At 41.0% G+C, this 25,246-nt stretch overlaps 2 protein-coding genes across 4 annotated transcripts in view; both read left to right on the forward strand.

Annotated features, from left to right (window-relative positions):
- Positions 1-15,801: 15,801 nt before the first annotated feature.
- LOC146684454 (E3 ubiquitin/ISG15 ligase TRIM25) lies at positions 15,802-20,394 on the forward strand. Its single transcript, XM_085444510.1, has 4 exons — positions 15,802-16,654; positions 17,464-17,603; positions 18,938-19,105; positions 19,287-20,394. Exons 1-4 carry the CDS (start codon positions 16,028-16,030, stop codon positions 19,993-19,995), a joined length of 1,644 nt encoding a protein of 547 aa, XP_085300636.1. The 5' UTR covers positions 15,802-16,027; the 3' UTR covers positions 19,996-20,394.
- Positions 20,395-20,699: 305 nt separating this feature from the next.
- The window catches only part of LOC146684455 (MICOS complex subunit mic25a-like), a 73,883-nt gene continuing 69,336 nt past the window's right edge, over positions 20,700-25,246 (forward strand). For all 3 annotated transcript variants that reach the window (XM_085445040.1, XM_085445041.1, XM_085445042.1), the window contains exons 1-4: positions 20,700-20,907; positions 22,517-22,610; positions 23,672-23,786; positions 25,035-25,179. In XM_085445040.1, coding sequence (XP_085301166.1) covers positions 20,824-20,907; positions 22,517-22,610; positions 23,672-23,786; positions 25,035-25,179 — 438 coding nt within the window. In that variant the 5' untranslated portion in view covers positions 20,700-20,823. The remainder of the gene's footprint in view (positions 20,908-22,516; positions 22,611-23,671; positions 23,787-25,034; positions 25,180-25,246) is intronic.

Below are 25,246 nucleotides of genomic sequence, written 5' to 3' on the forward strand. Positions count from 1 at the left end.
AATTGGGGCCAACGGACTTGTGGAGGTTGGGAAGGCGTCCGGAGCATCACAACAAAAAGGTGAAACAAAAACACACAAGCAGAGAAATCTGAGAGAAAGGCTCCTTTTAAGGTAACGCCTAGTTTGAGAAAAGATAAAATTAACCTGCTTTTATACAAATGCATATACACGCAATGAAGAAACAGCTTACACTCATGAACACGTGAAGATTTTCCAGCAAGGTTAAAGAAAAATTAACATACTTAAATGATGAAGTCTATACATTACTGACAAAGAAACCCTCTGGGTTGCAGGACAACAATTTAACTAAAAAAAAAAAAAGGAACACTGGTCTAACCAACCAGGCAAGACACAACAAATTTAGTGGTTAAAAGATTCAAATTGTGACATGTTTTCTGTTGATTGATTAATAAAAGTGATTACTGAATGAAAGAAAGTTCCTTTTTTGGGCTTTTAAACATGATCTTAAGAATTTTAATATGTACTTGTGTTGTCCTGTCAACTTGGTGGGTTAGGAGTTGATTATATCGGGAGACAAAAAACAAAAAAAAGGGGGAAAGAAGGCTGACACAGGGCCTGGCCCCATTGTCTCCCCTCTGAATAACACAGCCAACACAACATCATTTTCCTGTTCGTTTGTTTTTGTTTTTTGTTTGTTTTTGTTTTGTTTTGTTTTTGTTTTTTCTATACATATTTAATTACAGGCTGCTTTGCCGGCCCTGAAAGCCGAGGCTGACTGGACTCCTGCTCTCCCCCATACGTGACACTGACCAAATGCTGCAACAGCTGGACCCACAACAACGACCTGAGAATGTCAACAGACCTGCAGGAATGTGATCTCATGCAGCCGAGACGGAGAGCACTAAACCTAAGGCCCGTTTCACTACACGGGGGAAAATTCCCAGACTGCGTCAGCTGACAGAGCTGTGACGAGACGCCCGCCAAGCCCGAATGAAAAGTAAGGCCGAGCGAAAGAATGCTGACCTTGATAACTTTGCATTCACACTGTGCAGGACAGTGATGGACCAACACGGATGATCGGGTGGCGAAAAAGGGCGTGACCGAGACAAGAGGAGTAACTGAGGACAGAAGGCACCTCAGAATGGACAAAAACACAGAAGAAGATGCAGGTTTCACCTGCGGTGAACATCGACACTGGAGAAAGGACTGCCCCAATTGGGGTCAGAACCAGGACGGACTGAATTTTGAGCAGCAGCAGCAGCAATGGTCGCAAACAAACTGAAAAGGAGGGGGGCAGGACCCCAGGGCATGCTTCAGGCCGTGGTTTACCCAGAACACCAGAACAGGAAAGTGATGAACACACACACACACACACACACACACACACACACACACACACACACGTCTCCAAACACACAGATTCAGAATGAAGTGAAATACACACATGAACACGTGCACTCGTTGAGTGAGTGAGAAATGACACACACACACATATACATACATACACACACACACACACACACACACACACACACGGGAATGCTGATTCACTGAGAAGTGATGCACACACATACACATGCACACGCTTGTGCAATGAAGAGTGATCCACACGCACACACACATACACGCTGATGCAATGAAGAATGCTTTGCTTATGCTGATATGCAAAATGCTGCACACAAACATCCCAATGCATAATTTTTATGAGGAGCCATTGATTACCATTAAATACTTAGAATGTGTTATATGTCACCCAGAGGGCATTTATGTAGATTTTAGGAATAAGGTCTAAAAAAGTTTGGTTATGAAAACAATGTCTGTGCGTGATGTCTGTTTATGGCTCAAGGCCTTGACTGAATTCTTTGCTGTGCTTCACACAGCCCTGATGAGGAACAGTGGCACAGAGTGAAAATGATGAATTAATAGTGTAAGTTTAGGTTGGAGTACGGCATTTTCTGTGATTGAGTTTTAATTCAAGGAGGAACAAAAGGTGTTACGGCACCTGAGGTTCTCATTCCCACACAATATTGTCCCGGCAGGAAGCAAAATGTTCCTGTGAATTTCTGGTTGATTGTTTGGTTTTGTTTAGTGCTAGCTTGATTTTATCAGTGAGCTTTGGCTTGTGTTCTTTCTCGTAAGCGAGAGAGGGATAGTTTTATGCTTGGACATGTCTGCAACGGGCCCTAGTTTATGTTATTGTTATTAGTGTTTTATTGGTTACGTCTGTTTTCGTTTTTGTTACAGTGCACTGGAGAAAAAACATCTGAGAGGTGTGATCCACCGGTGGTGATATGTTGATATTTTGTGAGTTCATGATTTAACAATCAGCTCTTTAAACAAGGCCTGAAAGATTGAAATTTAAAGCGCTATAAAATATTCTTACAAAAACAGTTGCAAAGTGTGCTTCTCCATGATTGTAATTGGCTTGGGAGAAATTCACTTATAGGGAACACTGAGAAGTTCTGAGTCTAAAAGGATTGCACCGAGTCAATCCGGCCCAAAAAACAACAAGGAATTGTTTTCCTTTAAAATGATGACGTCATCTTGCTGGTGATGGAGGCTCGAATAGGTTGCGCGGGAGACTCCATTATCAGCAACATCTGGTATGAATGTGTATGGAGGTATGCATGTGAATGGACTGTGATGGACTGACGACTAAAAGCTTTGACTGACTTGATACTGAGACAATGACTGCACCAACTTTAGGATTCGTAAATGCCAATAAACAATTCATAAACAATTCACCCAGCCGACAAGAGAAGGGTGGATGCTTCGCTTTGTTTTGTTTTGTTTTTTCAGGAGCAGGAGGATAAGAGAGACTGGAGGAGGAGACTCTAGCTTCACATAAGTATGAACTGCAGACTTAACACTGTGGTTGCTGATTTTGAGTTACCGATGTTTGCATTAAGAAAACTGTGCTATATTAGCTGTGTTTTGAGTAAGGTATCATGTTATATTATTGGGAATGCCAAATGCTACAGTGGAGAAGACTTTTGATACCACTCATGACTGGAATATGTTATTATTAACCACAGCAGGCCACTGTAAAAAGTCAATTAAATTTTATAGAGGAAAATCGCCAAAATTGAACAATACCTATGAATGACTGGCCACATTCAGAATAGAGATATGCAATAATAAACATTGGTCCACGTGATTTAGGTTCTCACTTGAAATAGTAAGTTATTAAATGTAGAATATAATCGACAGGGACATTTGATAGGATGTGGTACTGAAAAAGAACAAGAGCAAAGTAAATAAAGAAAATATTGTGTTTAGTTTGGATAAATTCAAATTAAAATGTACCATTACACTCAAAGGATCAATATGGAATAAAACATATGCAAAATTTGTAGGAAGTACATGACTGATAACTGTTCTGTCCTGAGCGTTTGTTTCTAGAGCACCCACTTGACCACACCAACAGTTTCTCGCCACCGAGGAGGGGTACTTGCAAAAAGAATAAAATAAAAATCTGAGTTTAACAAAACATTTTAAATGTAAATATCAAGCTTACCTTTCTTTTTCCATGAAATGTGCTTGTGGGCACGCCAGCCATTTTGAAAAGGTGGGCAAAGCAATTGGCAAGGCCACACCCCCACACATGTGATATAATTTTAAAGGTACTGTTGCCCTCTCTAAGAAACATCAGGAATTAGAGGAGTGGCAAGTAGAGTATGCGAGCTACAAGCAAAAACTAAAATGTGTACTACAGTGTGCAAAAATGAAATACTGGGTCATCAGGGGGTCATGAGGGACATTTATAAAACTAAAAGTCCCACTAACCTTAAAGTGCACTTGAAAAGCCCACACAAGAAGGTTAACCTAGCTTACCTAGAAGACCTCATCAGGGGGAGCACACTCCCCCTCCTTGAAGAGCTCACCCACTCAACCCGCATCCCCAGAAAACAGCTAACCCCAGATAAGGCAGCGTGATGTATCCCGAGACAACAGGACTGGGACATCTAAATAAAGGTGTGAAACAATCGCCTTCAAAAGGTTATCAATTCACTTCAACCAAAATTAGGACCACTCGGTGCGGCAAGAGTTAATAGTTATTAGTCTCAACACCCAAGGATAACCAGAAGAGCATGACTGATATGATGGAACTGGGATTTTGTTACACTTAATTTTTTGCAAAACACAAATAAAACTAAATTGAAACTAAGGATTTTCAGAAAATAAAAACTAAACTAAACTAGCAAACAATTGGTAAAAACGGATTAAAACTGATGAAAATTGCAAAACTATTACAACCCTGGTCCAGACTAAGATGGTGTTGGACATCTTCAGGGCAGAAAAGGGTTGGTGTGACCAAGGTGTGGTTTGGCTTGTTGTATGTACATTTCAAAATGTTACAGCTCTGGATGGACCAGTTACCAGGGCATGGAAGGATGACAGACTTTATTACATGAGGAGAAGGGACATTTTCGGGATCGAAGATCCTCAGGGATGACAAGGCTGGAGCAACGGTACTCGAGAGAAGAATTTCTGATACTTTCTGAGATATGATGTCACCAACCTTCTCTTTTAAGTGTCTAGCTCCGGTGAATTGACACATGGGAGTGTGTCAAAACGGGGGAGTTGAGTTTGAACATAATATGGTAAAACTTAAGCATATAATGGGTTAGACTTAGAGATGACTCATTAATTTTTGATTTCTTTTACACACACATAGATTATGATTAGAATAAGTCCTGAACATAATATTTTGAACCAAATTTGAATCATTAGAACAATAATGGATAACAATATTAGATTATCAAGGCTAGGAAGAGAGGTGTTTTGGTTTTCTGTCTCTTGCAGAGAAAGGAACAGACACCAGACGGGGACCCGGAGATGTGAGGACCCTTCACAGCAGGGACAGATGTAGGGACTGCCGAGACAGCAACTGGGGTCAAGTGTCATGACGTTTGGGCTCCTGGAGAAGATGGATCCCACAAACACAGCAATAACCATGAAGGGGTTGGCGAAAACCAGGAACACCAGACCAACGAGGTTCAAGAGGCTCTTGGCAAAAAGGGGGACACGCCGGTGACCCCAAAATACACAGATCTTTGTTTGAAATCGGGGCAGAATAATCCCCAGAACTGTGCAATGACTAAAGGGTGGTCTAACCCCGGAGGTCGAAGAAAGAAGCTGAGAATCACCCAACTGGAAGACACTGGTAGCTGCAGCAATAAAAATAAAGGTTAAAAGCTCCTTAGACAGAGGTTCTAGTCTAAGTACATTTGAAAGGTATAAGGGGGCATTAAAATGGGAGTGGAAAACTGGAGCACCAAAATAAAGCTGTGGGAGAATTGGGGAGTGATGGGAGAGTCATCTGTAACTGCTGTTATGGTTGTAAATCTAACTTTGCTTGCATCTGAACTGCGTGAACACAGAGGTCATCCCACATATGGTCCACCCGTTAAAGGGGGACAGAGGGCCTCAGGATCAAGAAAACTTGGACCTTGCGACCCTGGAGTGCATGTTGTAAGTGATCTCTTTCAGAGATCAAAAGGGGGAATTATTAGATTGTTCTGTTATTATATGTTACCTTATATATGTAATCAAAGTAGTTGAATTAGAATACTGCTGTAGATCACATTATACCCTTTAATATAGAGTGTGTGAGCTGTATGTAGTTTAGTTCTCATTATACTTTTGAGTTAACAGAACATATTCACATATTAGTTCATTAGATAAATGTGCATCACTCTGTATCCTTGATCTGCTGGGAATGTGTTACACTGTTTTCTTGACATGCTTAATTGTTGAATCATGAAGAGAAGGTTGTAAGCAGGAGACTCTGTGTCTAAAGACAGGGGAGATAGATAGACCACATTCCACACCCCCACCTTACAGAAAGCAGAGAAACAACTGCCGAGGTCATAACTTAGGCGCTGTAACAGAGAAAAAATGTGATGTTTTGGCTTTTACGACTAGCTGGGGGCCACTAGAGACTATAAAAAGCTGAGCAACCCGTCACCATTTTGAGACATGTGCCTGACCCTCTGGTAGCATCTCTCCCGTCCGGACGTTGTAATGCTCTGACTGTTGAATTATATGGAAATAAATGATTGTTGATTGAGCATTTATACACCGAGTATTGTCCCTCCTTCAGCCCAAAGATTCAAAGAATTGGGAGAATTCAACATCAAACAAATCTGCGATGGTATTTTCAGATTAAGTTAGCCAATTAAACATCAAAGTGGACTTAATTAATGCAGTCAACAATTCCTTAGGAGGTATCATGGCTCGTGGGGTGAGCTGTGTGGAATTTAACTAGGACCCAAGATGCTGGCAGCTGAGATGCAGGAGAGTTTTATTGAGAAGATGGAGATACAAACAGAAACGGCGGAGGTGTGTAGGAAACTAAGCATAACCTAAACTGTAGAAAACTAACAAAACGAACCTGAAGCGCTAACTGGAGACCCGGGAACATAGAAATACGCAGGGAGGAACACAGGTTGACACAGGGAATTAACGCAGACGAACTAGCAACAGGCAAGAGAACACACAGGGCTTAAATACACACAGCAGTAACCAAGGGATGGGAGACAGGAGGGGAACACACCTGGGACAAATCAGAGCTGACGAGACAGGGGAAACGTAACCTGACCACACTCACATGAGACAAAGACCTTCAGAATATAACAGGAAACTTACAGACACAAAGAACCAGACAAGACACTGAACTCAACAGACAGACTCACAAGCAGACACAGTAACACCATGGACAGACAGTCAATAAATAAATGTTTAAATGATAGAGATCTTTCTGTTATTTCACAACTATAGAAATTTCTGATTTTACAGTGATTAAAGAGCTCTCTTTTTTCATTATAAGACAGTTTGAGTAATGAGATATCTGAACCTTGACACATGTATTTACTGCACTTTATGCTGAAAAAGATTTCTTTCATTTACTAGAGCAGAAAAACTGACACTTGTGTCAGTAGTTCAGCCCACTCAAGATCACAGTCAGCTGTGGCACAAGGCATAACAGGAATCTGACGTCCATTGGTCTGTTGAGTGAGCTCAAATTCCAGCTTGAAGCCATTAGAGTGCGCTGTTTTTTCATTGTGGATCAAACTCCTGAGGTACAGAGAGATGAAAGAGAAAGCTGAAAGTACTGCAGTGATTGTGTTCATACTCAGGAGTCAAATTGGGCCGGAACGAGTGCAGTGTGTTGTAATCAGTGAAATAAACTGCAGATTTACACATGTAATGTGACAATGTAGAGCAGGATGTGGAAAGTAGTATGCATGCCAAATATCCTTGGGAAAGATACTAATCCCAAGTTGTTCTCCGATGTGTCCATCAGAGTATGAATGACATATACATGTGTGTGACTGTTAGATAGAAAGCACTTATGCAGAAAAATGAATTGGTGTGAATGAGGCAAGTTGTATGAAGCGCTTTGAGTACTCAGAGTAGAAAAGCGCTGTATAAGAACCAGTCCATTTACCATTAACGTGGAGAAATCACAGTGACTGTGGTGGTCAGCGAAAGGTTACATCAAGTGTAGCAGAGATTCATTTATATTTAAGTTCATACCAACTTCATACTGTCTGATATAAAGACAATATACAGAAAAATGTTGGAACTCAGCCCAGATGTGAAACATCTGCTTACATTTTGTTGAATTCACTTGTGTAAATCCACAAATAACAGCAGGTCAGCTGATCACAGCCCATTATTATTGTGAGCTATTAGTATTTTCCCCACGCTGAGCCACTACAACAGATCCTAGTGTTCCCCCACTTGTTAGGATGCCTGGGTCGTTGACCCAGGGGTTTTGAGTTTATTATATTATTTACACTTTCTAGTCTTTGGTTTCTTTGAGTTCTGTCTTATAGTTTATGTCTCTGTCTTCTCTAGCTGCTCTGTCTCCCCTGTCAGCTGTATCCCCTTGTCTAGTTCGCGTCTCTGTGTGTCCTTAGTGGCTATATCCCCGTGTCCAGTCAGTGTTTGTGTCTGCCCTGGTCCCACGTCTCTGTTCCCTCTGTTGCAGTGCGTGCGAGTCTGTGTCTTTGTTCAGTCTGTGTTATGTGTTTCCTGTTTTACTTTGAAAGTCTGTCTGATGTTAATGTGTCTGGTTTTGCTTCCCCTTGTCTCGTTAGGCCTGATTTGCCCCAGCTGTGTTTCCCTCCTGTTACCCATTCCCTGATTGCTCCCTCTGTGTATTTAAGCCCTGTGTTTCTGTGTCCGTGTCGCGATCTACCGTTTATTTTGCTGTGTGTTTTGTCAATCCGCTGGTGTTAGTTTATTTTTGACCTTTTTTCCCCAGTTATGTTATGTTATGTTTGAGTTCAGCATTAAAGCTGTTTTGGTTTAAGTTCTGTCTCCGGAGTCTGCACCTTGGGTCCTATTCCTGTCTGCACACAGCCACACCTAACACCACTTTGTTCTTTAGAACTAGAATTTAGCTTCGATGATCATTTGTATTGTCATGTACTAATATTATATTAGTTTTATATTTATATCGCTGAAGATCGAGTTACTTGAGCATAAAAATAGATGGTAGATGGATGGTAGAAGTAAGGACTTTCTTACTTTGATTTCAGAGACTGTATTTTTTCACTTTAACTTGAGTAAAGAAGTTGACTCAGTACTTTTACTGGATTATTTTTTTTAACACAAGTATCTGTACTTCTACTTAAGTGCAGGAGATGGGGTGGAGGAGGGCCAGACAGTAGACCAACTTTACCTTAATTCCATTATGGATGAGAAGTACTGTGTTAGCTAGGGCTCTGAAGTTGTGGGACTTGAAATACAAGACGCCGGCTTTTGAGCTTTCACCTTCCTGCTCCTATGTCTGGCCTTCCTGACAGCAAGAAGACTGACTCCTCCTTTACCATTTTGAGTAAAATCCTTTCTGCTTGACTCTGTCCTCTGCTTCCTGAAGTACAGAAAGGCTGAAAATGTTAGGTGGTAAATCCTCCTTTGCACTACAAAGGACACAGAATTCAGTTTTAGTAGCTAAGGTTATCAATGCTAAAATGAAAATTCCTCCAACTTTGAGAATGATGACAAGAGCAAGAGCAGTAGAACCATATTAAAAGCAGTATAGCTAATACTATATGCAAACACCACAAGCATGTTTCATGCCTTTGCACAAATGATAACAGCAGCAGGAACCATGGCTGCACACAGACCCATGAACACTGCTGACGGCCCGCTGTGAGTACACGAGGATAGAAAACCTCCTGCAGCTGCCCCCACTGTCACCCCCAACCTTCCTACATACTCCATACTTATCTGCAACTTGTCCATATTGATCTGTAGCTTTCCTGTTGCATACCCCTACTGGCCCTGCCACCCCATCAGAGCTCCTATGGTGGGACTTGTTGTGTGTTTGTATCCCATGAGTTTCTGGTTGTCAGCCAGTAGCTCCAGGGACTGAAAAAACAACAACAATTCCAGTCCCTCTCATAAGCAGACCTCCTGGAGCTCCAAACACCAGCCCAATGCAGATGTGGAAATGAGTGATGCCAGCCCTGAGGATTAATAAACAGGTCACACTGTACAGAAGATTCATTGAGTGTGAATGTGTGTATTTGTGTCCCACATAGATATACTGTAGACTTATTACTGAAAACACCAAAGTGTCTTCGCAGACCTCTGTAAAACACAATAACAACAGTCGCTTTTACTTTCATCCAGTAAATCTGTTCTGAAATGACTCAGAAATAAGCTTTATGTCTTAAGTTCGCCTGTTGAGTCCAATATTTTCTATTTCAATGCCTGGCAACAAAAGAGTTTCTAATGAATAAAAGATATTTATACAATGTATTAAATCCTCTATGATCAATATTGCAGATTCTAATTAACATATAATTAAAAGCACCGCGTTCCAATGTGGCCATCATCATTATGCTCATCAGTAAATAATAATTTAGTAAGCATGTCTTCTTCATTTAAGAAGCACATTTCCCTAACCACAGCTAGCTGCTAATATCTGTGCATTTCATTCCTGTTTTGATCACTGTTACATTATTATGTTGAAATTTAATTTCATTGTGTCTTTGATTCTTGTTTTTACTTTATGATTATTCTAATGATGAGCTCAGGTTTGAAAACGTTCCTTCCTGACAATGTCAAGCCTTGTTAAACCTCTTGACACTGTCATAAAGAAACTAGAGATGGACCGATCCGATATTACGTATCGGTATCGGTCCGATACTGACCTAAATTACTGGATCGGATATCGGAGAAAAATAAAAAATGTAATCCGATCCATTAAATATCACGAAAGCACCTCACAAAACTTGCAACACGCCGTAACTCACCTCAGAACGTTAGCACGTCGGAGCAGTATGCATCACGTGATAGAGCGGCTGTGGCATGCAGGACCTGTCGGTGGTCTGGATAGCATGTGGAGCTTCGCTAGCAACCCGGCATTTCATCTCCGACAAAGTTATCCCCGAGAGAAGTAAAGCAAGTGTGTAAGTCCATCTCTGAATGTTTGTAAAGCATTCCTGCGTTAAGCTTAACAAACGATATATGGAGCGACTGCCTCTTCTTGCTGCTACTTCAATCATGAAACTGCTTAACGATCAGCTGATCGGCTTTTCTGTCGCCAGTCGTGTCTCTAGTTTGCTTTTGGCCCACTTTGCACCAGAAAGAGGAAACCAGCGGCTGAACAACAGCAGCACGTTTAAGCTTGATCAGCTGTTGTTAGAATGTATTTAATATTACTTTCTACTCGAGGATCTTTTTCTACGTAGCTGACGGCTGGTAACTGTGCAGGGGCGGATCTAGCAAAGTTTAGCCAGGGGGGCCGATAGGGCATTAACAGGGAAAAGGGGGCACAAAGACATACTTTTCTTTCTTATTCTCATTTAAAATGTCTAGCTTTTAATAAATAATTATCTGACACCCAAAGTTTTAATTTGATGTAAAATGAATAGAAGTCAATTACTGTATATAGTAACTATTAAGTCTAATATACCCTAGTAAGCTATAGTACTTTTTCCTTTGGGAAGGTACCATCTGTGCAGTCTGCAATTTTGTTGAAGAAAGATGTTGAATCTATTTAATATTTCTTGAAAAATAATTGATTTCTGTGCATTTTTTTTTCACACTGCATCAAATTAAGGTTGATTACGTCGATTAAGCATCATGAGGTGGCGCGTGAGGGGTGGTTCCCTATTTTTTATTTATTTATTTTTGTTGTTGCTGGGAGTTGGAGCCCTATTAGTTAGGTTGCTTAATATTTATGCTAAGTACTCTTTAAAATACCAGAATAGGGAGGATGGTGTAGGTTTAAGTTTATTAGATTGATCAGTATTGCTGAACTATGAAATATTTTTTTTTTGCATACAGGTATAACAGAATAGCTTTAGTGTAGTTGTTGTTTTAAACTTGAGTATGAACTTATACAAAATGCAGCAAGATATTTAAAAAACAGTTTTGTTGATTAAAAAACACTATATCGGATTCATATCGGTATCGGCAGATATTCAAATTTATGATATCGGTATCGGTATCGGACATAAAAAAGTGGTATCGTGCCATCTCTAAAAGAAACCGGCTGAGTTAAGATCGAAGCTGGCTGTATGTGGCCCATAAGTTTGACGTCTGTGCTCTAGTGAATTTTCTGGTTATGACATCGGTGATATTCAGTGACATTCATCAAACAGGAGAGGTCAGCATGCAGTTGAATGCAAAGCTGCTCTAAAGTTCTCAGTGAAAACCTTTCACAGAATAACAGGTTAAATTAGCCTGTGTGTCACTTCAGCCGTTGTGGTGACTGTATAGATAAAACACACAAATGTGGCATCTGCATAATGATTTAGAACAAATGAGTATTTTACTTTCAACAGTAAAATTGAATGTTATGAGGAAATTAGTTCTCTATATTCAACACTAAATCAGTCTTAAAATTACTCAGATTTATGTCAAAAGTACAGGTTTACTAAGCTAATGCAACCTGAGAGTGAGAGATATGTTAGCTGTTCCCTTCAGCCACATCACAAAGGTTCTGTAATGGACTGATAGTGTTTTTACAATCTTGTATTATCTTACTTTGATGAGTTACTGCGAAATGGAGCTTCTGTTTCCTGTTCTTAGTTGACAGGCGTAGCCTCCAGTGTGGTCTTCTGCTACTGTAACCTGTCTGCTTCAAGGTCTGTTGTAGAGCAGGGCGATATGGCCAAAAATATTTATCACGATATATATTTGAAAATTTGCGATAACGATATAACTGACGATATAATTGATGCGAGACAAAATACAACTCCACAACATTACTAGCGCAAAAAGACAACCTTCCATTTATTTTCACTTAAACAAGAAGCTGGTTTTTATGTACATTAAAGCTTTATAAAAATTTAACAGTGCAAATGCAAATTCCTTGCTGAAAGTTTAACCAAAAGGCATTTCCAGTAGAAATGGGCTGACATATCCTGAGCATAACCATGTATAATATCCACTGAAGTTAAAAAGAGGTGCTTTGCAACATTAAACTGCAGTGTGCAGTACGTATTTTTCGGACCATAAGGTGCACGGGATTATAAGGCACATTAAGCGAAACAAAGCAGTCAGGAAATCAAACTTTATTAAACTCATTCTTCTTGCTTCCTCCACTTCTGTACCATTGATTCATTAATGTTGAATTCTCTGGCAGCTGCTCTATTCCCATGTTGTTGCAGTATATTAATGGCTAACCTCGTATTGTGGATGGATTATCTCAGTTGTTCTCCTGACTGAAGTTTGGTCCGTTTACAGCATCCTGCCATGCGATTGCATTTGTCTCTAACCATGAAGAACCTTCACGTTAACTTTTATAAGTGGAAAAGTGTTAGTGTTCGTCCTCCAGCTTCACTGTTTATGTTATGCTAACATAGCTGTGTCGCTAGCGATCACGTAGCACATCATTATATACCAGCTAGCCCAACTTCAGTAACCCTACAAACGTCACTGCTGTTTAGTTTCCTGTCTTCATTTATGTTGGAAGTGATAGCAGAGCTGTACGTTTGATTTTTTTCAGAAATCTCTCAGTCAGAACATGCAATATCATGCTTAGGTAACTAGCGAAACTAGCGAGCTAAATTCCGCTAGCTTCCTGCTAACTTCTAACTCCGTTAAATGTAATAACTTTTGTTTTCATGGATGCCTGGAAGTTAAACTTCATAGTTACACCTGGTAAAGCAGCAATGCTGATCGTTTTATTAAAGATGAAAGAATTTAGACAGTTTTTAAATGGCCTGTATTTATATAGCGCCTTACTAGTCCCTAAGGACCCCAAAGCGCTTTACATATCCAGTCATCCACCCATCCACACACACATTCACACACTGATGATGGTAAGCTACATTGTAGCCACAGCCACCCTGGGGCGCACTGACAGAGGCGAGGCTGCCGGACACTGGTGCCACCGGGCCCTCTGACCACCACCAGTAGGCAACGGGTGAAGTGTCTTGCCCAAGGACACAACGACCGAGACTGTCCAAGCCGGGGCTCGAACCGGCAACCTTCCGATTACAAGGCGAACTCCCAACTCTTGAGCCACGATCGCCCCATAACTCTCAGTGATGCTGCAGTGTTCGTTTGACCTGAAGAGGGGGGTTTAGGACCCAGATTACTCCCAGATTTAAGAGCATCTTAGTCCGACAAATACGACAATAACGACAGCCGCTTGCATGTTCTGCAAAAAAATGTGCTTTGTCGTGTATCTGAGGGACAAACACCAAAGCAGTTCCACATCACTGAAGTTGCACCATTTTTACAAGCCAATTCTGGTTCATCTGTTTCACTCAACAATCGGCCATGTGCGTATGAAAACAAAGAAACTGCGCATTCGCGTTTTACTCATTCTATCGCGATATTTCATTTTCCTATCGTTGCCTAACATTATACCGGTATTGCCGTGAACAGTATAATATGGCCCAGCCCTAGTCTGTTGGTCTGTTTTGCTTTCAGAGATGTTCTTCTCTGTAGCTTCTTTGTAACAAACCTATTAGCTCAAAGTAGTCTGGCTTTCTCCTCTGACCTTTGACATCATCAAAGTATTTTCACCCAGATAACTGCTGCTCACTGGATATTTTCTCATTTCAGATGACTCTCTATAAACCCTTAGCGATGGTTATGTGGGAAAAACCCAGTACATGAAAAAGTGTGGGAAATACAGCCCATCTGACATCACCGACCACGTCATGTTCGGTCACCTTTCTTCCTGATACTCTTTTTTTTTTTTTTCGCCTGTCCCATTTGGTTCTTTTGCCATCAGAATTATTGTCTAAAGGCCAAGAAAGATGCCCAATGGGTTTTCTTTACCAATATATTTTCACTTGCTAAACACGGGATAGACATGACTGGGAGAAAGAAAAGGGAGAAAGAAAGAGGGAAAGAAAAACAGCGGGGAAGAGGAACAGTGATAAAGGGCATAAAACCAAAACAATCAAAACAAAACAAAACAGACAAAAAATACATATGTCAATCACCTGGTGAGAAAGAAAAAAGAGAAAACAAGCAAAAAAAGAGAGCAATATAATAAACAACATCATCACAATAATCTATGTGAATATAACAGTAAATACTAAATATTGAATATTATTGTGCAGCACATAAGATCAACAGCGCACAGTGTGTTTTGAGGTAGGAGCCAAAAAAGGTTTAGTTTGTTTGTGTGAGCACCCGTGTGTACACCTGTGAGCATGAGCGCACTTGTATTCAAAAGGTTACTTCATGTAATGATCTGCTAGAGGGTGTGGGGAGCCATAGCCCCGTCCTCCAGCACATGAAGCAGGTATAGAGGAGATCCTGGCTCCAGACATCCAGAGGCCCCCAGAACACAAGAGACCAAGGAAGACCAACAGAGGGGCAGCCGTGCCACTCTCCCAGAAAGAGCTGAGGAGAGTCCTAGATGAGAGGTCACTCAGCAGCCGCGGAGCAGAGGCCAGGGGGAGTTGCAGTGACGTGCCCGTGAGCTCCGCCGGCAGCCAGCTGTGCCGGAGTGACCGAGCCCCAGGCCCAGAGGCCGAGGGCACCCCACCCCCCGAAGGGGCCCGAGCGAGCCCCAGGCTCCAGGCCCCGACAAGCAGCCACCAGGAGTGAGCCGGTGTGTACCTGGACGCCCATCCCCGGACACAAAGAACCACCAATGCACCGATGTCTGAGGACGTCTGCCAATGGAAGGGGGAATGGTGGGGGAGATAGGCCTCCATACATTGGAGGGCCTGAGATGTCCCTACAGAGGTGGCGTCTGATACCCGACCTGACATATAGACACAGACAAACAGGCACACACAGATACAGACATCCATTCCCACCTTCATGCTCTCATATGCAATTACTCAACACTCACCCAACGTGGAGACAGACATAAATAGACACTGTACACTCCCCAAGCATACCCTAAGCCCCAGATCTAGGTACCCTTGCCCCTAGAGGGGGAAACTGCACCCAGACCCAGGTGGTGTTACCCTCTTCCCTGGGGTGGAGAGAAGCAGACCGCCCCGACTCCGCAGCAGCAGGGAGGCCCCACATTCCAGACCCCAATGGGACGGCCAACTCCTCCTCCCAGCCCAACAAAACTGAAACAAAACTGAGCTACTGCCAGACAAAGCCACAATTCTCCCTTCAGCTTGGTGATACTCTTTATTGGTTGTGGAACTTTTTAAAGAAACTGAAAGCATTCAATTCCCCAAAATGGATTTTCTTTTGCACATATTAAGTATTATTTAACCAAAATTCATGCTTTATGGTTTCCAGCAGCATTCAGCATCCTCATACCTCTTTCCTAAAACAGGTTCTGATGATTTGTCAGAAATATTTTAACCGTCAACAGCAGCCAGTATGATGGTGTCAGTTCCTGGCAGCACAGCAAACAAGGTGTCTAAGAACGGAATGTTGTCCTGCAAACATTTGTGGATACACCTCCTCCTGGTCGGATAAGTATGCACTAACTGCCCTTCTGGCCTGTTCTGTATAGACTCACCTGACAGCTTGACGGTTGAGAAGAAGTGATAAGAAACGAGAAATTAAGTAAGATTAGTCAAAGGTATTTAGAAGACCTGACAAAAGAAGAGAAACTAAGCACGAACAAAAGCAGCTACCCGTCTCACCACCTCGGATCATGTCGCTGTCAAAGCCAGAGGACCAGCTAGCCTACGAGCTAAGCTGTCCCATCTGCCTTCAGCTCTACTCGGACCCGGTGGCTCTCCCCTGTGGGCACAACTACTGTCTATTCTGTATCCGCAAAACTATTGACAGCACGGATAAGACTGGCAAAATCCTGCCGCGCTGCCCAGAATGTCGTGAGGAGTATCCTGGCACGGATAACCTGCAGATAAATTTCAAACTTCGCAGCATCATTGAGAACTACAAGGCCACCGCGCTGCTGCTGAACATGCAAGCCGACTGCGTGGATACCAAAATGGAGGTTTTCTGCGATCAGTGCATAGATGAGCAGTCGCCCGCCGTGAAGACCTGCCTGAAGTGTGAGGTGTCTCTCTGCTCCAGACACCTTCAGAAACACCACGAGAAGGAGTTGTTCAGGACCCACCCCGTGGTGGAGCCCACGACGGAGCTGAGAGTGAAGGCCTGTGCCATCCACCAGCGTCCCCTTGAGTACTTTTGTTCCAACGACATGATGTCTCTGTGCACCACGTGCGTCGTAGAGGGTCATCACGAGAGCCACGACGTTCTCATCTTTAGCGTAGCTGAAGAGGAGATGAGACGAGCGCTGGAGGCCCGAAATAAGGTACTTTTGACTGCATTAACATTTTAACATTTTACCTACTGTTATATTGTAGCATTATATATTAGGAAGGGGGGTTATTATATATGTATTAATAAATAAATTGATAACCTACAAAATGTGGGCATATCTGGGTCAGCTGAGCATGCACAAAAGTGAAAGTAGTGCTCAGACAGGGCTTGTAGACTCATGAATAAAATATTCAAGTTATACAAATGCATAATTCATGTTATAAAAATATGTGAATCCCATCAGGGAACTTACTGTTGAGAAATGTCAAAACCTGAAAATCCTGTAATATAATTTTGGAACAATGTTTAAAAGACTATGCTCTATGCACATGGGACATAGACATGGGAACCGAACTTGTTTCACGTATAAATTAAGGGCTTGGCACCTCAGTGACTCACTGCCATTTTTGAGGAGTGGTGAAGATCTGGAATGCAAAACAAATCTGTCTGATAGGAATAACCTGATGACCTTTGGCAGAATCTAAGGGAGTGCACAGTTTCGTGCTATACATACAATTCAAAAGTGCAAAGTCAGACCGTTGAATTTAATATTTTGGACCAGAAAATGATCAAACTTTGATGGAATATGATCATATATTACTTAACATTACAGAAAACATTTACAGTACTATATATATGTATATATAGATCTGTTTTCTCTACTTGTTTTCCGAAAGCACTTACGAGAAAAGGGCACCCAGTTTTTCCAGATCCGAAATCTTTTATGCTTATACACAATAGAAAGAATCCTGTCGTGTGAAACTCAAAAGATCTTAAAACATATTACATGTGTGTTTGCAGGTCATTTCTAGCAGACTGCAGCTGACAGAGGGACTCCTGCAGAAGACAGCAGAGGATCAGGGAACCTCTGAAGCTGTAGGAGAAAAAATGGTCAGCAAGGCTGTGACAGTCATGGACAGCATAGGTGCTCTGGTGGACAGGTAACCTGCTGCACATTTGCTGCTAGTAACACTGCCTTAAAAAGTAGCAGGTGGTGTAATTAAGCAAATGCAGTGACCAAAGATGGACTTAAAGGCTTTGAAAACACATTTCCCCAATTACAGTCTGAACTATATGAGGTATGAATGCACGCTCAACAATCTCTCATAAAACCAAACACACCCTGTTCTGATAGAATATCCTCACGAATCTTTGACTTTAAAGCACTTGATAAAAATGTTTGCAGGTTTTCATTTGATTTTTGTGGTTAAACGTTAAACTCTACAACCATCACAATGTAAAAATAGATGGAATGAATTCTCAATAAAGAACAGGAATTATCTTTTTTTCCCAAATGCTTTAAAAGTCAGCCAGTGTTCGTGCACAGTATGTTTTCAAACAGCAAGATGACAAATGATATTGGCTTTAAAAAGGTGTGGAAAACCCAGAATGCATATTTCAGAGGTGGTAGAACAGTTTCTTCAGGAGCTTCTCTCTGACAGGATGTGCTTCATATTTTCAGCAGCAAATAAAAATACAGACCAAAACTTCGACCCCTCAAAGAATGTAGTAAGCATGTATGTAATTAATGCAGTTCATCTGCATTTTAGGCCTACCAGCGTCTGTTTTGTGGTGCAGATTCAAGGGTGTCTGTAACACCCTAATACTTTAGTAAGTTTCAAGAAAACATTCAAGAAGGTATATCTTTGGAAGGAAGTAAGACTGAAATGTAGAGCTCAGTCACATTAGTGAGGCTGTGTGTGAGCTAGTTGTACGTTAAGTTAAATAAAAATATTGAGCATGCATAGCAGCAATTTCCCCAGGGCCAAGGGACTGTTGGAGGAGTTTATTATGTCATAGGTTGTCCAAATTAATATATGGACGTTCATGCTGAGGGTTGGAACTTTCTGGAAGTTCAGGAACTTCTGGGTGTGCCTCCTAGCACATTTCTTATCATTTAGGTAGTCTACCAGCAGCATTTCAGCCAGTTTCATCTCACAGGCATTTTCTCAGTACCAGGTATTTATTAAAAGAACAAAAACAAAAACAACTCACATACATAATCAGATGCTATCTGTTTCGCTTTTTTGTTTGATTTTTAAAAAACCATTTGGCTAGCTGGCTAACCTTATCTAATTAGCACAGATTATAACTTAGATTGTTGAATATTTTCTGAGCTTTGTGATTATTTCTCATTGTATGGACGCAATGGATGCATGTACAACTTTAAAGCAGACACAGTGATGAATCGATCTACCTGACTCTGTTTAGTAACATCACGATAATAAAAGGAATAAAAATGACCAGTCCGCTTCACTTGTGTGCTGTGATACAGGTACAGGGATCGCCTGCTTTTGCTCTTGGAGGAGGAGAGAGGACAGCGCCGCAAAAGCTGGCAGCTAGGCGTGAGTGCACTTGAGGAGCAGCAGCAGCAGCTGATGGAGGCCCAAAAGAGTGCCACAGAGGTCCTCAATGAGACGGACACATGCATCTTTATACACAGGTACAGAAATCTGCCCTGCTACTACAATTAAAAAGAAGAAATATATAGAACAATGTAAAAATGAAAAGAAAAGTGAAAGTGATGCAGTATTCTTACTGATAAACCGACATTTAATTGTTTATTACCCATGGCAAATGGATAGATGAGTTGAGTAAGTAATAATAAATCCTTTGCTCTCCAGGTTCATGCAGATTGAACAAAAGCTGAGACATGTTGTCACCAGTGCCATTTCCTCCAACATCCCCTCAAAGGCTCCACTCAATAATATGTGCCTGCAGGGAGGTCTCAAAACCCAAGACTTCTGCACAGAAATGACCCGCCTCATGGATTCTCTTCATATCCTCCTCAACCCACTGGAACTCACCTTCAGCATCTTCACCGCCCACCCCAACCTGCTGGTGTCCAACGATCTGCGCACAGTCAAATACAGCTCCAACAAGCAGTCGTACCCGGAGCACCCCGAGCGTTTCACGAGTGCACCTCAGATCCTGTGCAGCCAGGGTTTCTCTGGCGGCGAGCATGTATGGGTTGTAGAAGTGGGACCCAATAGCATGTGGTCATTGGGCGTGTGCTACAAGAGCATTCCTCGCCGTGGTGACCACAGCCGTCTGGGGCACAACACTGTGTCCTGGAGGCTGCAGTGGAAAAACGGCAAGCTGACAGTGTGCCAGTGCTCCTCAAATGTGGTCCTTAAGGAAGTGACCACACCACCGGTCAAGATTGAGGTTGCACTGGATTACGAGGGGGGAACTTTGACGTTCCACAGCACCAAAGGGCGCAGGGAACATCTCCACACCTTAAAGGCTGTGTTTAAAGAGCCTGTTTACCCGGTATTCAGTATACTTTCAAACACACCAGACTCCTGGATCACACTGAGCAGTGGGATGTGAATACATCCTGCATAGAAATTGCTTGGGTAGTCAGCCAAGTGAACTGCCTTCCAGCTAACACAAAAACCCGCAATACGTCTGCTGCCTTGCATTGTATAAATTTAGCATTACAATCACATGAGATTGTTTACAAAAATGTGTTATTCATGTTTTGGGTGTTTTAATAGAGTAGATTTATCAATACAGGCGCCTACTACTTTTGTGAGATCTTGAGGCATAAACATTTATGTCACAAGATCATGTTTCCATTTTGTGTGTTTTGTAAATGTTATTGGAACGTGTTGAATGTTGTGTTTGCTCCCCATACAGTAAACACTGCTGTGCGCAGACGCTGACATTTAGGCATAAACCGAGACATGTTTTGTGTTTATTCTATAAATAAACTTATCTGGCAATGTTTCTGTGTGTCTTGTGACCAACTTTCTTTGTCTCAATACTTTTACGGGTGCATAGAAATAATCTATGCCGTATATAGCCTTTGATTGGCTGTTGATATTTCAGCCATTCAACTATGACCCTGGAGTTGCCAGGTGTGCCTGTAAATCCTTGTTGTTGTTTTTTAAGCGATTAAGCAATTTGCATTTAATCTGACTTCCCCCAGAACACACATGTAATAATTTCTTATTAACAATTTCGTATTCACACGCAATGTTATCATTTCCAACACACGATCTGACCTTTACACATGTGCAAGAGGAGGATGGTTCACGAAGAACCTGGCAACCCTATCCCTTCTGTCTCACATTCTGTCATTGGGCAGGACAGCAACATTATTTCATATTATAAACATTTTTCTCACCACGAAAGCTGTGCGTTTGCAGCAGAAGCATGGGTTCGGGAGAGAGTACAACAAGAAAAGTGTCCTTCGGTGTTGACGATGAGGACAGGGTCAGAATTCTCCGTGGAGTCAAGGTAATGCTAATTTAGCTAGCACTTGAGAAGCCATGTTAGCATTACTTTAATGTCTCGTTTAGCGCTGACTGGCTATTGTCAAATTAAGTTGTTGCTTTGTTCAAGCTATCAGTCTACGACCGGTAGAGTGTCACTGCTAAAATGAGGAGGTACAAAGGTAGGAAGAGGGTGGGACAGGTTGTTGAAAGAGCTGAAATATGTAAAAAAAAAAATGTTACCCCAAACTCCATTCGTAATAAGGTGAAAATAGTAATGTTCCTTGTTTACAAGTAAAAGAATATACGTGGCAGATGCTCTAAGAAATATAGAAAACTTTAGCACCTTAAGGTAAATTCGGCATATACATTGCCTACTTAGCAGGAAAACTAATTGCCCGAAATTAAACCTTTTAGCTGTTACCTAGTCGCTGGCATTTGCTAACAACGTTAACACAATAACACATTTAGTTTGCATTGAAACGTTAAAGTTCGCTGTTATCCTACGTGAACATGTCTGCTGCACAGTAAGTGTGTATCAAAGAAAAACGGGGAGACTCGTATAAATGTCATAACTGCCTAACATGTTGGTTTAACTGAGCATATGTTTAACTAAAAGTGGATGGCTTGAAATGAGCAGATTTCAAACGAGGTTTGGTGTGGAGTTGACGCCTCTTTACAGTGTTGCTTTCACGTGCTGTTGGACATATAGAAAGCTTATACTTTTAACACAACCAAGTAGAGCGAGTTAGTGTATGCAAGTGAAACCAATGAAACACTAATGCAGTTGCATATATAACTAAATTGTCGTCTTCTAAAACAGGAAACGATAATGAACAAAACAACAAATAGAAATGATTTCAACAGGGTATAGGCATGTCTAGTTTTGCTGAGCTTTCGGTCACCTGTCAAGCACTGACAAAATCAGTTAGATAATCATACACCTCCATGTTTATTTCTTTTCTGAACTCGTTTGTGGAGATTCTTGCATTGTCATAATGATGCAGATGTGTACTCATTTCACCTTTAGCCTGTTGGTGTGCATGATTAAGTGGTAAATTAAAATTTACCACAGTTAAACTTCTTGCATGCGCACACATACAGAAAGTCAGCTGGTGTGGGTGTGTGCCTCCAAATATCCTGACATTATGAGGAAATGAAGACACCCTCAGATCCTGCAAAAACAACGACTGGAAATTAATACGTTGTGGTGGAATGCAATGGGGTTAGCAGGTTTGTAAATGTAAAAACAGTTTTTATGTAGTGCTTTTCTACTCTGAGCACCCAAAGTGCTTTTAAAATCTTTTGTGAAAATGTCTGTAAGAAGAGAGCCTGCCTTGGTTGCACATTCAGTGTGACTCATAGAAACAGTGAGTCAGTGCTCCCTCCTGTGGTTTTTGGGGTAGTAGTGCTTAAGGACTTCCCTGGATACACAAAGACACACACACACACACATACAGATACACATACAATAGAGGTTCAGTGATCCTCTATTAATGGCATGTTTAAGAGGCTCATGCTTTTTTGTTGTTGTTGTTTTTTTATCTGAAGGATTACACAAATGTTTTTTTTTTCTATGAAATAAATAAAACACGTCGTGTATATTATATGCTTTGTTGACTCTGTTTGTCCAGCTGTCAGAAGATGTTCTGCAAAGAATGAGAGGAGTTGCCAACATTGCCCCAGACCGCACGTCATCACCTGCCTCAAGCCCTCAAACAAACACAGGTAGTGATCATTTTTGAGATTAGATTCTATTGGTGCCTCTGCAGTTATCAAGTTTGCTTAGAAGCCAGTTTGTTTTAATTATTCCCCTTTTGATTGCTGACAGTTTATTCTCTCTCTCTCTCTTTGTGGGAGTAGGTTTCACTGAGTCCCAATATTAACCGTTTTATTATCTCTGTGTGAACACACTGACTGGAACTGAGGTGTGAAAAAACCTCACCCGCTGTGAATTAGGCGTCATTGTTCTGCTATGTGCAGTTGCAAGTACAGTGTGCCAACATTGTGTGAGAACTTGATAAACTTTGACACATACAATTCAAGGGAAGTGGACAATTTGGAACTGGTTCTCGAGTCTCATCTGTAAATGCAGTATCACATCAGCTGATACGTGTTTAACGAGAAAATATTTTTTTAAGAAAAAAAAATGTGTTGCCTGAGCTTTTTAACTAAGCTTTTTAACTTTTTAACTTTATACTTACATATCTATATTATTGCTAATATATATATTGTAATATATCTATATCATGGCTAAAGTACTTCTGGATGGATGCAAACTGCATTTCGTTGCCTTGTACCTGTGACATGTGCAATGACAATAAAGTTGAATTCTATTCTAACTGGACACCTGTGTCAGAATAAACTGAGAGCGGGAAATGATTTTGGCAGCCAGGGAAACGTTGTGGTGTCCTCGTTTAAAGAAAAAAAAAATCACTATTTTTCTTTTTCTTTAGTGGAATTTAATTTACTGAAATCGACTGTTGCTTATCAAATTGTCAAACATTGCCAGAAAATGTATAGGGTTTTACACTTCTATTAAGAAAACACAGATTCACTATCAACTAAATGTCTGACCTAAAGTAAATTTTGAGCCATGAAAAATCTTTTAGTTCATACAAACATTTTTTTTCTTAAGAAAGATTACAATGTTTGATTATATAGTATTAATTATACATGTGCATTAGTCCCTATTTTGACAGTAAAGCTGTAAGCCACAAAAGTGCCAAAGTTGTTTTTACCTTGTGTGATAATCTTTTTTCCTTTGAACATTTGTTGTCTTTGTTCAGCCTCCTCTCACAGTGCCAGCTCAGGCTCTCAATCTCAGCAAGGCCCACAGCAGTGCGCACAACCCAGTTCGCACTCCAGCAAATCGGCCTCCTTCAGCAAGGAAGATCAGAGGAGGTGAGTTAAAGGAAATTCAGGATACAGATTTTAGTTAAGATTTCTGCCTGGTGACCATTTGAATGCATTGCAAATAGAATTGCTGCATATTGGAGCAAAAGGTTTTTTGTGATTTGTTATAAATCACAAGGTTGTGTTGCTGTTTGCGTTGGAAAGAGAACAAAAAATGTGGAAGGTGTGCCACATTTTTTTTTTTGAAGGCTCAATCAAAAAAACTAAAATGAGCTGTAACAGGATAATATGCAACACTGTGAAGGTTTCAGAAATATGATCTGATGCTTATCATTTCAGAGAGCCTTTAAATCGAGAGCTTCTTCTAAAAGAGTCCTGACTAATTTAACCTGCAGGGCATCATGCATGGTTTCATATTAAGTCAAGTTAAGTAAATGCATAAATAAATACCTGTAAAAATTATCAAGCTCCTTTTTCCATTCTGGGTTGTGCGATTGTACAACATGTCTCTGTTTTGATGGAAGCTGTTTTTGTATCCAAAGAGGTTTGATTTTTGCAAGATGCAAGCTTGCTAGTTCAATATTGGTTACCAGTGTGTCTATATAAAGTAGTTTCACAAATTATTTTAGCTGTCATGGCCTTTGCTATTTATAAGCTAAACTCAGGTATCACTTGACATTTGAGACCCGGGTTAAACTGTGTTGCACAGGATAAATCATGTTTGATAAGGACCTTCATTAATAGTAATTTTGTTCATTTGAAAATGGATAAAAGGAGGTAATTCTTATTTCATGTCAGCATTCTGATTCATGTCTAATGAATGAACTAAACTCCTGATAAGTTTGATGCTACCCTACAATGCATGTTTCTAATATTCTATGGAGGGAGCTTAAAGTGTTTCTATACTGCCCCCTAGTGGACATACATAAATATATACATACAAGATCTGACTGTACTGTGGAAAGCCATGAAAAACAGTATAAAAGATTAGTGTGCGTTAAACCTCCATTCTTTGTAACACCTACCATCAGGCCATGTGAAAAGGCTTCTGGTTCAATAGAAGGCTATGGGAAAAAGGTCCTGAGCTGTGACCTCTGTAAACACTTTCCCGATGACTTTATGGGCTCAGTCACTCATTTCAGATTATATTGAATTAAAAATAAAGACTTTTTACAAACAAACAAAAAAATTTGGTCTTTCAAAGTGTCATGAGGATTATCTGTAATCCATCTTACATACTTTAATGTGTCAGTTTGCCATTAATGTAAGCAATATTCATTATATGTATGGTTTAAGGTATGAACAACAACAGAAGTTACTGAAGGAAGAGTGGGCCAAGATGGCACAGCGAGAAATGGAGGCGGCAAAGGAAGAGATGGCCAAAGCCACGAGCCGGGAAAGACAACAAACACGGCTGGAAGCTGAGAGGACCAAACAGTTGGTATATACACACCCACACACCCATGCATGCGTCAGACATGTTTTCTATTAAAGTTTAAATCTCTTGT

This window comes from Copadichromis virginalis, linkage group LG20 (assembly GCF_057382275.1).
Source record: "Copadichromis virginalis isolate Kocher_CV1m ecotype Utaka linkage group LG20, C_Virginalis_male_GT1.1, whole genome shotgun sequence".
Taxonomy (NCBI): domain Eukaryota; kingdom Metazoa; phylum Chordata; class Actinopteri; order Cichliformes; family Cichlidae; genus Copadichromis; species Copadichromis virginalis.